Here is a 15,521-nt window from a genome sequence, read left to right on the forward strand (position 1 = left end):
GGAGGAGAAACGCTGAAATTTTAAATACGGCTGGCGAAGAGAGGAAGTTTCCGAGGAAACAAAATAACACGGGTGTGGGGTGTTTTAAGGCCGTGATGGAATGGAGAATGTTGGGCGAGCGGGTCAGAGGCAGCAGCAGCAGAGAGAGAGAATGGGCTTTTCAGACAGCATGAAGGCACGCTGAATTTACGAAGAAATGAAGAGGGAAATAATGTAGGGCACACAAAAGGAAGTTTTGACATGTACAGGATACGTAACAGTCGTTTGGGACCGTCCGAAAACCTACATTTCACCAAGAGAATACCTCAAAAATTTAATTTTATTTCCGGTACAATTATGTACGATATGTACGTAATTTTTGTCATTTTGTGCTATAAATAAGCAGGCTGGGTGACATCCTCGCCTGATAACCCAGAGGTCGCTGGCTCGATTCCCGTCGAGATGAGGGTTCCTCCAACTAAGGCTCGAGTGTTCGTGATTGCCCTAGGCGTTATTTTATGTTACAAACTTTGTTGAAACGCACTTATTTGGGGTTCGCTCCTGGTTACATAAAATAACATGCTATTTTACTACTAATAAATAGTATGTGTGTATTTTTCATTATCATACGTAATTCATGATAGTGAATAGCACGATTCTTACTCTCTATTCCTTACGAATAAAGGTAATTTGCTGTACAATATTCTACGACCAGTAAGATTATACGTGACATGTGAGCTCTGTCAGCATGAATTTGAATCTCAGGGGATTCACTCCATTCCCAACTTGACTGATTTGGAGGACAAATTGTCTGAAGACATCAAGGCGTCGCACACCTTCCGCTATGGTGTGACTAGTCCGCCACTAAATGAGGTTATCTTGAAGGAATCCAGGCAACCCTCTACCTCCCAATGCCTCGAGGCAATGGAGATCACCGAGACGACTTCGCTGACAAATCGAGCCCACTAAATTCAATAACGCTGGCGAGGTTAAGCTTTCGGGATACGAGTATTCGTTTCGACTTTTAACCGATGCTGCAGAAACCAGTCTGATGTGTGTGCCAATTCGTAAAAAAAAGGATAAGGTCGAGAACGGTAATCGGCGATAGAGACATACTTGGACACAGAGGCACACAAAGATTTACGTTCTAAAAACATATTATTTCACAAAAATGGCACTCAGCGTGAATTGGAGGAATTATTCCACGACGTATCCAGTTAGTAAGCCGACTATGCATTCTTTTATTCGATTTGGAAGGAAGGAGACGATTGACGGCGATCGGTCTACTTTCGACCCTTTTTTTTCGCGTGAAAGAGAATGTCAAATCTCCACTTTTCGCCTCAGAGAGCAGATCGATGTTCGCGGAGAAATGCGACATCAATGTACACGCAATCTTACTCAGAGCCCGTCTGATGGGGTTCCGTAATTGATGCCCGGGTCTCGATCAAACTGTCTGCCTCACTCATGCTTTCTCAACACCAGACTTAAAATAGGACCAAAGACTGGAAAATCACCGGACATATATGAGAGAGGATTGCATTGTTTAAAGCGGAAGGGATAGAACTTGAAATTCATGTGGGGATTTAGTTGAAGGGACTCAAAAGGTAAGGAATATTATTAGAAACATCAGAAACAGAGGAGAATGTATGCAAAATGCAGTGATTTTGTCGGTAGCAGGCATTTTTCACATGGTTAAGTATTTCTTCGAAATATATGGATGAGAGAGAAGAGACATAGGCACACAGGGTTAGAATAAGATTGAAAGGTTTAGGGAGAAACGGTGTAAGTTTCCTGGCAAAACATAAAATAAGATTTTTAACTCAGCCTTGCTCGAAAGGTAGGACGCGTGAACGGTGCCCGTATTTAGACGCATACGACCTTACAGAGCGGATTTATGTTTTCTGCGCATTTGGTGCGAATCATTATAACGTTTGGCGTATAGGATCAATCCGGATGGCAATCAAAACGAAAGTCAAAACTATTTCAATAGCTTCGTTACGGGGAGCGACATGAAGATACGAAACTAAATGGAACGAAATTTCAGAGAACGAAGCGAAACCGGAGACGAAACTACCCTCTCGGTCGAAACCACGTAAACGCTTACTCTTCTTGTGCGAAACTAAACCCACGTCTGATAATTCTGCATGTTTCATTACGGTGAGAACACGCGATTTTCCATTCGAATACGGGTTTCATTTCGTCGTGGGACGAAGCGAAACTAAAGGACTTTCTGGTTTCGTTTCATGAAACGGAACTCAATTCGTTCCGTTTCGATTGCCACCTTAGGTGTCGAGTCGCCAACTTTTGTTTGTGGACTTGCAAATTCGTCGAAGTCCCGACGAAGAGTGGGGTGACTTAAAAAGGACGGATGGGCATTACGGTCCACCAACAGTACGAAGGACACCGCCGCGGCACATCATACACAGCGCATCGGCACCTCCGATTGATGACACTACGAACACGTTTTCCCAGGAATCAAGCGGGTGATCAGGCCCATAAGGGTCGCTAGGACACTGCCTACGACCAGCACTAGCACCATCCGAGGGCGACCCTGCCGAACACACCCTTGATCACATCCTTGAATGGATTCGCGAGAGAAGGGGAGGAGTTGTTCGCGCATCGATCTTCATTTTTTTTCGCTCCAGTTTTTCCCCGGACCCGAATGGCTTCGAAGGCGGCGTGAGGCGAGAGGCCTTTTACACGGTTTCAAAACAGTGACGATGATGGGGGGCGGGGTCCCCTCCCGCGTGTCGAGGGGCAGGAGGAGGGTTGCGGATGGAAAAAAGAACGCACAAGAGTGCCAAAGAAAAAAAAAGAGTTGGAAGAAACATCGACCGCCGAAGCCCGGTCGGGTAACGAGTGCGGGAGGGTCTTCCCTCTCGACGAGGGCCGGGAAGAGCCCTCCTTCCCTCTCCTTCCGCGCTCGGGAGAGAGACGCAGCGGAGGGCCGGCCACTTTGCTCCTCGTCCTCTCCACGGCCCTGAGGGAGGGCTGGCGGCGGGCCCTTGGATGGTTGGAAACGACATCCTCATTCCACGACATCGTTTCGGTCACCTTAATTCATAAGGTTTAGTTTTTTCCCCTCAATGCAGGCATTGGCAAATGGAAACAAACAACCTTTGGAGCAACATGTTTTCCTTCTCTCCCACTGGATCGCACGTGGGCTGACCGGCATGGGAAAGCAGCCACCATTTTAAATGAAACAATAATTAAAGGAGTGATTCTTTAAAACCTTCCAGTTGCTGCAATTAATTTCCCTTTCGTTTTGACGCGTAATTAGTAAGGCACGCATTCTCGCCTAAAAATGTGTTTGGTGTAGGATTAACGTTGCACAAACGCATTTACCACTACAGTGAATCCAATTTCACTATCTTAAAAAATGGCATAGTAATTGTCCACATTGATTTAGTCCATACAATGCAGTTCAATGTCCATGCATCATCATCACGTGCCGTGCGTAGCAGTTTTAAAGTTGGAAGTGGTGGATATATTATTATTATTGGTAATCTACCGGTTAAGCTAGGTTTTCGATGGAAAAAAGCTACCAAACGGTACAGAGACAGTTCCCTTTCCTCTCCTAACAAAATACAACCTAGCATCCAACATTAAAATCACCCCCTCTTCGATTCCAATTGCTACCTTCCTCCCTTCATTCCGCCCAACATCCCAATCCAATTCCTGCCCCTTCCTTGTTAACATTCTTCCCTCTATCACAGTCTTTCCTATTCCCAACCAAAATGCTCTGCGTCCATTTTTCCTCTCTCCTTATGATTCCTCCCAAAAATCCCCTCTCCTTCCCTTTCACCATACCTAGCACTTCCTCATTTGTTTTCCTTTCGATCCACTTCACCTTCTCCATCCTTCTGCACACCCACATTATCACAAAAACTGCGCATCTACGCATATTATCCTGCCTCTATGACCATGTTTCCGCGTCGTACATAACTACGCTCCAGATCCAAGTTTGGACGAGCCTTTTCTTGACTTCCTTAACCAACATCCCTGTCATCAACTCCCTCCTCCTTAAGAAAGCTTCTTTGCCTAACGCGATTCTTCTTCGTACGTGGGGGATGTATACCTTCGTATGTGCGCGTTCTCTGACGCTATTATTGAAAATGTTTCCCGTCAGACCTCGCATACAAAACACACCATTGGTACGAATTTTTAAACGGTCAACTCCACTTTGTCGTAATCGTTACCAAATAGTTTTGATAGAAGATAAAATTGTTGTCTTTATCAGTTAAAAAATGCAAGTTTTGACAGAGATTACAAATTATAGCATGCCACAACTACTAACAGCGATGTTATTTGAAACGTTTCAGGCACGGCCGCGTTGGTTAGCTTATGTTGGCCAACTTGCCAATCATCACAACATTCCTAACGTGCCCAGGATTCGAATCCACGATAGGCGATACGAGTATTACTCACAAGACCGCTTGGATATGTAGGGCTTGAATCATCTATAGTATAATTTCGCTACGATGAAACTATCCACTCGACCTTTTGCCTCAGAGTGGCACTTGAAACCCAGTTTGTACGATTTGATATTGCGCCGAAAATTCCATACCAGAAAATCTATTATCGCACAGCACGACGCCCACGTCCAAAATAGGATTCAAACCCATAGCTTTCGATTTAGCATTCGGCGAAGGTAGTGCCCAATAGACTAAACTCAGATCAAACAAACTATTTCTGGCTCTAAATTTGCGAAAGTCCTTCATGGTTAAGCGCACAATGTCAAATGTACACGTCAAAACAACGCTTTGCGGTTTCCGCATAAAAATCGACGTATTTATCACACGACCACGGTTTCGTTGCAGAGTGATATCATCAAGTGAAAAATGTACATTACTACTGTGCACTTCTCATTCCATTCGAGTGGAATTCTGGATATTTTGCACCAGCGGATCTTACTCTGCAACGAAACCAGATCGTTTATTAAAACAGATTTTCATTCAGGAACACAAAGGATTATTTTACCTCACTTTATCTTTCGCTGCCCAAATATTAGTTCGTATTCAAGCTTAGAAGCATACAAAACCATCCACTTCAAGCCATTTTCATGTCAAAATGATGATAACTACCTAGGGATGTTTCTAGGCATTGAGAAGTTTGCTCCCTAGAGATTGAGAGAAGAATAACACTCGTCCGAAATCAAAACTAGAATTACGGAGAGCTCAATGCATGCATTCAAACTAGAAGGTTATTAAAAATACGGAGCTATCTAAAATCCTAGTCCATCAAGAATCTGCAGCAATATATTTGGAATGGTTATCAAATTTTACGATAGCAGTACTCAGTAAAATGGAAAGTTGAATTGAGATAACCCAATGAACGAGATTAAAATTACACCCATACACATACGGTCCATCGGCTCGACGAAAACAGGTGAAACATCAACTTTCGCCGTCAAACAGCGAGCTCCAAAAACTATCGATTTTTGAAATGATCAACTTAGGGCGTGCGTTGATGAAAGCATGTGAACGTGAGCACGACTGTATATCGCTAGCGCTGTACATTTTGTGAGCGGTTACTCAGGGGATAGCTATGAGAGAAATTTTGAAAATCCGATGAATATGAGTAAAGCACTAGCTCAAAGACATTTCAGGGACAACTATTCCGATGCCCGCGTCCCAAATTGTGACGAGGGCGTGGCAATACGAGTGGTTTCAATGATAGGGTGGGATTGAGGGAGTGACCAAAACCGGAGAAGTGGAATGTTTACGACCTACAGGAGGTCGTCCCTCGTGTTCCCCGTATCATCCTTCCCTTTCGAACACGTCTTCACCCCATTGGGTTCACACGACCGCAGGCAGCTATGGCGGAATCCGAGCCTACGACATATAGTATGTACACGCAGTCCTCACCAAGTTTTCATTGGAATAAAACGAAGAGGACAAGAGAATAATTAAAGAAAGAAAACATTTTGCTTTTCCACATACAGTATTTTTATTACGAACTAGGTTTCGTTACAGCTTAACATCGTCACCTTGGAGAACGAAACCTAGGTCGTCATAAAAATGCTCTACGTGGAAGAGCAAAGTGTCTTCTTTCATCATGAAGGATTCCCGCCATGTTACGCATCCAATTATATCATCAAATCGAATAATCAATAAAAAAATTTTCCGCCATTCTTTTCCACTTTATCGGAACTTAAAATTATTTCCGTTGCGTTGCGTTAAACTGTTACTCCCTTAACTTCATGCCATTATATTTCCGCACTATTTTGTTAACTTCTCACCAATACTGTTTAATTTACATGCATTAAGCTACAAAGTGAAAACAATCGAAAAAATCTAACCATAAGTTTTAACTCAAAGATGATGAAATATTAATAAATGACTTAAATTACATTTTTCCCCTCCACAAATGTGTTTCACTAGTTCCAGTAATTTCTTGCAGTTCTATTTCTGGTTAATTTTTGTAATACGATGCATGAACTTATTAACCATCGGTGAGACCTGCATTGGACCTAATTCTCCGGGATTGCCCGAAGCTTCCGCATATTTTATAGACGTGAAAAGTGTGACGCGTGGGGAAGCGATGTGCTCCTTCATTTTTTTTCGAAATGCGAAAGATATTCCTTGCCCCGAATGTCCCGGTTCACTGATTGAGTCACTTCAGCGATCTTCCAAATAGGAGATCCGCGTGGCTAAATACTAGTAGTGGAGTGGAGAATGGAGCAAATAGCCGACCGAGCGATAGGCGGAGGGAGGAATTTCTCTCTCTTTCGAATGAAACCACACTGCGTTGGCGCAGAACCTGAAAAAAGGAGAGGAGAAATCGAAAAAACACGCGAGTGGATAGTCAGAGATTGGGATGCGGCGTAAATGACTGCCCCGCGGGAGGGGGTAGTCGGCTGCTGTGCGCGCGTAAGGTTTCCTCTGCCTCTCCACCCCCCCCCCCCACACCAACGTGAAAGAGTGCGGGAAGTGTGGGGCGGGGTAAGATCTCCGTCCCTATATCTTTTGAATGGAGCGTGCGGCGGTGGGCTGATGCTGCTATACCTCTGACGCAGCTCGCTGCTCATTTGCATCCGCTGGGAAGCATGAATGGAGGGCGCGCGCGCAATCGAACTCCTTACTGGGGATAAATCGCTCCTCTGGCGATGACGTCAGGAGGGCGGGAAGTGGCCGCCGCCACCGGGAAGTGGTGGCGTGTGGCCGAGTCGATGACGGGGGTGCGCGGAGGGGATGGTGAGTGCGCGGGGAGTCAGCCCCGCATCGAAAGGGATGCGACCGAGACGCACAGTCATTACCACCTCACTCCACTCTCTCTCTCCCTCTCTGACGGCACTGCACAACAAGCACGGCAAATGCTCAAAGGACGGACACATTCCGAATGGACAACGAATTCCAGTCCGAAAAATTTTCCTCACCTTGATGTATTTCGATTGGATGATGTATTCTTCTGTCCACCAAATGTTTCAAGGGTTTAAAAGTTATCGAGAAATACGTGCACGTACGTGGGAGCGTGCGTGTGTATATACATATATATATATATATATATATATATATATATATATATATATATATATATATATATATACACACACACACTCATTTATATAGAAACAGATATAAAGAAAAGGGATAGGAACACACATAAAGGACGAACACAGGAGAGGTGGGGAAGGCGGAAATCCAACAGATCACGAATATAAAAATATTTCCTAGACATTCGTGATTTGCCTGATTCCGCCTTCCCCACCTCTCCTGTGTTCGTATCCCTTTTCCTTACATCTGTTTCTATATAAATTAGTATTTGTTCGCCGTTTGGCGGGATTTCGTGTTTGAATGTGTGTGTATGTGTGTGTATATATATATATATATATATATATATATATATATATATAATTACATTTGCGATTCGAGCAGTAGGAAACATACATGTAGGCCCCATAAAGAAGCGATTCGTTAAAAAGTATACATGGAGTCTACTGTTACATGGATATGATAGCTGGACCTAAGTGTCCAGAGAAAAAATAGAAGATTTGGAATTTTCGGTGTCACAGAAGAATGCAGAAAATTAAATGGATAGACAAAGTGTATCAGCCAACGCTGGAATTCAAACCCAGGTCTTCGGGGTGGAAAGCCAGTACATTTACCACCACACCATGCCGATCCTATGAAAGCCAATTACTTTGAAAGTGGGATGTGAGAGCATGGAAAGTCGACGCTGGCTTACACTTATTACAGTGACATCAATTGCATTTATCGTATTAACTAGCGGTTATGTATACCGGCTTTGCAGGACCAATTTATCCGTAAAACTGCAAATGGATTTCATCGTATCATAGGCCTTTTCATGTGCCCATATAAGACGGCAGTATAATGTACGTAAAAATATAAATAAATCTCAATAAAATAATTTTTCTATTTATGTGCAATGTAATTCCGAAATACTGCTATGGTTAAAAACATTAATGTATGTAAATTGTTAATTATTTCAGGACAGTTTTATGCAAAATATTCGTAGTTTTACCATTTTCTTCAAACGCAAACTCTTAAAGATCATCGAATTTTGCGGCAGCATGTTTCCGAAAAAATAATGCAATTTTAAAAGTTAACTTTTAAAGAAATAATCCGGAAAACCCGAATTTAGCAGCAGCAGCAGCTGCTTGCAATGTACGAAGTGTCTGCTCAACTGTCGGCATAATTCATAACGTACGTATGAAAATTATATGATAGCTAGAGAAAGACTGCGACACTTTAATTGTTCACCTCATTCAAGTAAACGAATTGAAATGCTGATTCTGAGTGAAACATGCACTGCTTTCTGGATGCGAAAAAAATTATTTTCATTTGGAATCGATACTTTTTCGGTTCCAAAATTTTCCAGAATAGTATCCAAATCGGATCTAGCCTGAGTTAATTTCCGTATTTTTACCATATTTATGCAAAAAGATTATAGGAGCCCTTACTCCGTTCCATCTTGGCGTGACGTCTCGCCAAAGGAACATAAAAACAAATTAATTTTCAGATTTATATATTATCAGGATTATGATTAATTTTGAATACCATTAAGGAAGTGAAAGGGAATCGGCCGGTAAATGCACGCATTCGGGCCGAGGTCTGCTCACTCACCCCGCTCGTGTCCTCGCCCGAGATGGACACTCTTTGGAAGTGGGGCACGAAGTCGTGCTCGTCGAGGGCATACGGGGAGCCGCACACTTCGCCGTCCAGGCCGGCCTCCGCGGCCGTGCCTACCGAGCCAGGACCCCCGCCGCCGCCCCCCACCAGCGACGGCTCGTAGTGACTGCGGCGCTCCTCCAGGTCCTTGGCCACCCTGAAGGTGAGGGCGAAAGAGACAAGAGGGTGAGTCCCCCCTTCAAACACGAACTACATGAAACATCACCGTGCGAGCGCCAACCAAGCTAAAACTCAAACTTAATGCTGCAAAATACATCCATAAAACAACCGCAAAGGTGTGTGGCAAGGGTTGTTATGACACCAGTAGCTTGCGCATACAATACATATTCACTCATACATTATTATTACCATTAATGATTATTATTAAGATGTAATCTACCGGTCAGGGTAGGGTTATAATAGATCCGATTCTCTGCCTGCAATCTCTGCTACATTTTTAAGACACGCCCATCACGCCACTTACTTTAAAACTTGTATTAATATAGGCCATTCCTCAAATCCATAAACTTTCGGTCTCCATTTCGTACAGCAAACCTTTTAATTTCTATTTGATGTTCATTTCCAGCCCGTTCCTCGTCTACACAAAATTCTACCCTCTATCACAGTCTCAAAACGTTCCTTTGAGATTCAATAAGACCCGATATCCTTTTTTCCTGTCATTGAATTTTTCCCAACACCCTTATCTCCTCCCACCCCCAACATGCCTACAACTTCATCTTTTTTTCCTTTCCGTCCATTACATTTTGGCCCTGCTCCTCCACTTTAACATCTCAAAAGCCTTCTCCTACCCTGCTACGACCCTGCCATGCCTCGACGACGGAATTTCTCCAACATATTTTACTACGCTCTAAAGCTTTTTTCACTTATGCATAAACATCCACATACTTAACACAGCTTAACACTTGTCTTTCTAGTGGGAGTAGGTATTTCTGATTTTGTAACGAAGATCAACTGCGCGTGAGAGAAGATCGATTCCTTTAATCGGCCAGTGTTGGATTGGGAGTCGTCCCCTCATTCCTTCCACTGAAGAAGCCGGCCGCACCACCGACAATTCTGACTCTCGCGCGAGTTTGTCTCTTATTCTGGGAGATCTCTGCATTTCTGTTTTCTTGTGCGTGTCACGTCTGTGACATCCAACAGTCAAAATGTCACCTCACGAGCTCTCCCCCCGAAACTATACAACTGAAAAACATCGATACTGCCAAAGAAGAATCGGAGATGAATAAACGAGACCCAAAGATCTATCATATGTTTGAAGTAATCACTATATTAGCTTTGAAATTCGTTAAATAAAACCTATATCAAAACTTCCCACTCCGACACTCAAATCAGTCAATAAAAATTAAAGATAATGAGCATTGCTGCAGGAAATAAATTACTCCATCTCTCTCCAAGAGAATACTTGGAAGAATACTTTGCGGTGGAAGAGTAATCGTTGAGATTATCTCCTCATGCAAAGAACTCCACTCACAGCAATTAATGTGGCAGTTCACATTGTGCGTGAACTGCAGATGAGGGTGCACGATTAAACATGGAAATGGCAAGTGCACTGCGCTGGAGCGAAGGAAGGCAGAGACAAATACCGTGCTTGCCAAGTGAAAAGATATGTGTGAGTGGTCTCAAAGACTAAGTTGCACATAAGAACACAAGACTGGTAACTTGCCAAGCAGGTGCGCGCAGACTCGACGGACGGCGCATGAATGGGATCTTAAGACATCCAGCACGAGAGGGAGAGACACGCCTTTGAATAATATGCCTACCAACTTTTCTGGAGACTTTTTGAAGAAGACGCGATCGGCGAAAAGGGAAAATTAGCGCCCGTTCACCCTTCATACGCTGTGAACGGCGGAGAAGGCAGGATTTTCGTGGGGCCCTAGAGGAGGAAACGGCGACCCAACGCCGCGAGTCCGATGCCCCCCCTTCCCCCGACATAATGCGCCGAATGTTCAGAGCGGAGAAAGAAGAATGACGGGAGGAGGGCGGTGGGTGATGCGCATTTCCCACCTTCCTTCGACGCCGAACTCTTCTTTTTCAGCCCTCGGAAGCCCGCAGAAACGCCGAACAAAAAACTACGCCGCTGCGCTCATGCCCTCTGCTTGCTCGAAATGCAACTCTTAGCAGGAAATTTGAGCTCGATAATAATAACATCGCACGAAAATTTAGACGAGATACTTCATATTTTCATCGAGCAGTACATATGTGCTCCCCTAAATCAAGAACCCGACTGGATATGCGATACACACGAAAACACAACAAGCACACGTACTGATCGGGATATATTGAACAGAACCATGCGACGAAAAATGTTTATTAATGTAATAACTAGAAGAACGCCTTTAGACTAAACAAAAATATAAACAAAATTGAAATCATGAACGGACCAGTCCTTCATATCGACAAGGAAATAAAACGACTGCCGTCCACAGAGACAGCTTAAATTAAATTTCCTGATTTATCTGAAGATATAATAGTCACTGAAGGAACGCATATATTTTTTCACGCCTTTATCAAATGACACTTGATTTGAAATTCAATTCAGCCAACCTTTAATTCTCAAATTAGTCAGCTGGGAGTATTTTTTCCAACGACCGAAAAACAGATTAATGGAATTCTTAGTGGCACTCCCAAGATACACAAATTGTCAAACAATCCAACCATAAACGTATGAATCAAAAATACAACTGTTTTACCCGCAAGATAAACTCATATCTTATCGCCGTAGAAAAACATATCTAAATATTATCCTAGTAATCAAAAAACATCCTTGAGTGCTTCGAAACTGTCGATATGAAACTTAACGCGGATTTTATTGTTCAGATTTTATGAAAAAACGAGACTTTTAAAATTTTAAATAAACATAGTAACTAGTAGTTTATATAGTACCTGTATGTAAATAATGGGAACAGGGAACACTTGACACCTATTCATTTACGCATATTTTATGTTTGACCACGGGCCCGGGAACACGGGCCCGGGTTCCCAGAGGGCCCGGGTTCGAATCCCGGCGGTGTTGAATATTTTTCAGAGGTATCTCGATCCCTACTTGAGGTGCTTTGTGGAAAAACTTTGACTTCCTAATCGTTTCACATAAACCGCTTCGGTTACATTAAATACCTACCCGCTGTTGGGAGACAATTCACGAAGTCACTAAGTCACTTGATATTTTCACCAAATGTCGCTGATGGTGTAAAATTTAGTGAGAGAAGATTATTTTATCAAATTGGGAAAGGTCCCGGCAATTAGTACAATACGACTTACTCCAATGCTTTCAACTGCAAATAACTGCACTTCATTCGCTGACACGACGAATCCATCTACACCAAAATTACATACTGCCAACGTGAACTTCGGCGGTTGTCATGGAGACATTTTTCACTTTGTTTGTTACTTATTTTGAGCTCTTTATTGTTGCCCGCGCCTCGTTAAATGTCACCACACGTTTATAACTTCCGGGAATATATGCTAATACCAATAAACTCCGCTACAAATGACGAAGCATAACAAAACTATTCAATACCAGACATGATTTCCGACAAGCCATTTCAAACGATCTTTTGTTCCAAAAAAATCGCTTTTGTATAAGTAAAATTCATGCGTTTAATTTAATCCATTAAAAAGAAAATCATATACTACAGAAAAAGGGACAAGGGGAAGGACGCTTCAAAACACGCTAATTATATAGGATACTGCCTGGCCGTAATTCACTGGGGAAGATCTTATTTGTATGGAATGTTTACGTAACACTTACGGTTAAAAGAAACATCTCATCAGGGGAATTTTACAGATCACCATACACTCCATGAAACAATATGGCTGATATGTACGTCTTTAAAAGTCCGCCATTCATTCTCATCATCGTCATGAACACCAAAGGTTGTATTTGATTCAGGATTGGCCTGATGGGACACTCGATTCTCTATCGCCTAGCAACTTCGCAAAAATCCGGATTCTTTGGCTTTCTTGCGATCGCGTATCACATTCGGGGTATTTCCTTCCTCCCTCTCAACCTTCCCCTGCCCATCATCCCTTCATTCTACGCAGTCTCAACAGTTTGCCCGATAAGGTGACACCCCGGCCTTCTTAAGCTCTCCAGGGTCACTCCACATCCTCCGCCGCTCTTCGTCGCCCGTTCGATTCGTAACTTCCTCCTCGGCTATTCTCTTCCTGAACTTGATCATCACCATTCTCCTAATGGGATTACATTCCCACTATCTCTTTTCTGCTGCTCCCAATGCCACAAATACATTCAATAAAGTAGTTTACTTCAATGGGACGACGGAATTTAAGCTGTATTAATAACATTTTCCCCAATCTTGTATTTAATAATATATTTTTTGACAGATTAAGTATGGATATGTATGTAATCAAACTATGTACTCATACAATATTTTTCGTTATATTGCATCCATTGTATCCATTGCATAATTGTATCCATTTTATGTAAACCAACTAGTAATTATAATATAATGCCTTTGACCTATAAATATGTACCTCAATTTGCTTTGGTCTCTATAATTTTGCGCAAGGTTTGTATAAAAAGTATCGACAGCAATTTTTTCCAGACGTGTGCGTTAAGTGCTGAATGCAGACCGTCGGTTAAGTGTGCGCCTGATCGCAGATCGTATTGGCTGGCATTGACAAGATGACAGTGTACACACCGTTATCACTGAATATCTGCGCTAAACTCGTCCCGAGAGTCTTGACGGATGACGAACAGCAGAGTCGAGTGTCTGCTTGCGAAGACCTTCTGCAACGACATCGCGACGATTCCCCAACCCCCTTACAGTCCTCACTTGGCACCAGCAGACTATTTCCTATTACCAAAAGAGAAATCCTCCCTCAAAGGACACCACCATGGGACCCTAAGTGCCGTCAAAGAAGATTACACGCGTGCTCTGAAGGACCTTCCAGAATCCACCTACTGTGCAGGGAGCCCGTGGAAAACCCGCTGGCTTAAGTGTTTCGACGCTCAAGGGATGTGCTTTGAAGAATTTCGAGGCATTGTGGCAGTAACTGAAATACATCTATTTTCCGAAACTTTACCCAATGCTTTTTATACAAACCATGCAGTATAATAAACTCTTCTAAAGAAAATAGTTTAGATTGAAATTAGAATAATGTAATTAATTAAATAGTAATTACTGTAATACTATACATTTTTGGTAAATACAACTCGAAAATTAAATGCGTTATTTTTTTGTTTTCTCACTAGTTTGTCACATAAATTAGTCATTTACCTAAATTAAAATTGCACTATTTGAATTTTCATAGAGGACACGACACGGAGCAAATTATATCATAACTCTATTCTTCCTTATTTTCAGTTTTGGGTTGCTAGTTGATAATAGATCTTTCTTCGGGTAAGATGCTTTCATTTATTTATCGACTTTTTTTATTGGGCCGAGATTGAGACTCTTAGTGTCACTTCTTACATATAACCCCTACATATTACAAGGTTGAAGTCAATTACAAACACCCAAGCCTAAAGTGGAGGAAAAACCCACCTAGGCGGGAATCAAACCCGCGACCTCTGGGTTGGTAGGCGAGGAATTTACCCCGCCGCCACCGAGGCCGACTTTCTCTGAGATGAATGGGTGAAATGGGTCGACGGAGTGGGAAAAAGGAGGTGTGCTAAGGCAGTCTTACACGGTGCTTATTTCATGCCATTACCGCTTTAATGACCATGATAATGAATGCTAACTTTGTACGAGTAACAAGCCTCGGATGAACCCTTTTATGCGATCCAACTCTCCTTTCAACTTCTGCGCATGAGCAAACGTTTTTTGTTGTGTGTTTTCGTCGACGCAAAGGTTGATTGAAAAACCAAAATGTTTATTCCGGCGCCACAATCAAGAGGTCTACGGAAACGACTCTTCTCATCTGTGATTGGTTTAATTGGGTTCAACAATCCGATAGAAACAAGTTTCTGCATTCAGTATTGGCCAGCTGATAACCGTATTCAATATATCAGCTGATTTATTGAATACGGTTCCCCCATTTCAGAAGATAAGATTTTAGGGATCTTCAGTTCGATATTGAAATGCGACAGCATCGTGTAAATCGGCCTTTAAATAGTAATAGGAAGGACGGAACACGCCAGAACAGGATCTGGGAGAAAAAAGAAAACTGGGTCGGCCGTGTGCTAAGAGTGAAAAAAGAGGGAAAAAATATAACAATTGCCGTCGAGGGACCAGCAGAGTGGGAAGGATTCAGAATGGGTCTTAAATGGACACTTTGTCCTCACCCTATTCTTGCCTCTTCAATCAGTAATTTTTCGTAGCCTGCAAGCCATCGCTAAGGTGTGTGGTAATTATACCCCTCCCGCGGTCGGACGGCGTTATTCTGATCCCTTATCTTTCGTGGGAATAATGACATCTTGAATCTATCTGC

The 15,521-nt window shown here is 42.7% G+C and overlaps 1 protein-coding gene across 6 annotated transcripts in view; it reads right to left on the reverse strand.

The window, feature by feature from the left end:
• Positions 1-15,521, reverse strand: part of AMPdeam (AMP deaminase) — a 224,056-nt gene that overhangs the window by 36,076 nt on the left and 172,459 nt on the right. For all 6 annotated transcript variants that reach the window (XM_071591202.1, XM_071591204.1, XM_071591203.1 and 3 more), the window contains one exon: positions 9,066-9,267. In XM_071591202.1, the coding sequence (XP_071447303.1) occupies positions 9,066-9,267 (202 nt within the window). The remainder of the gene's footprint in view (positions 1-9,065; positions 9,268-15,521) is intronic.

This window comes from Hetaerina americana, unplaced genomic scaffold (assembly GCF_022747635.1).
Source record: "Hetaerina americana unplaced genomic scaffold, ioHetAmer1.1.p SCAF_44, whole genome shotgun sequence".
Taxonomy (NCBI): domain Eukaryota; kingdom Metazoa; phylum Arthropoda; class Insecta; order Odonata; family Calopterygidae; genus Hetaerina; species Hetaerina americana.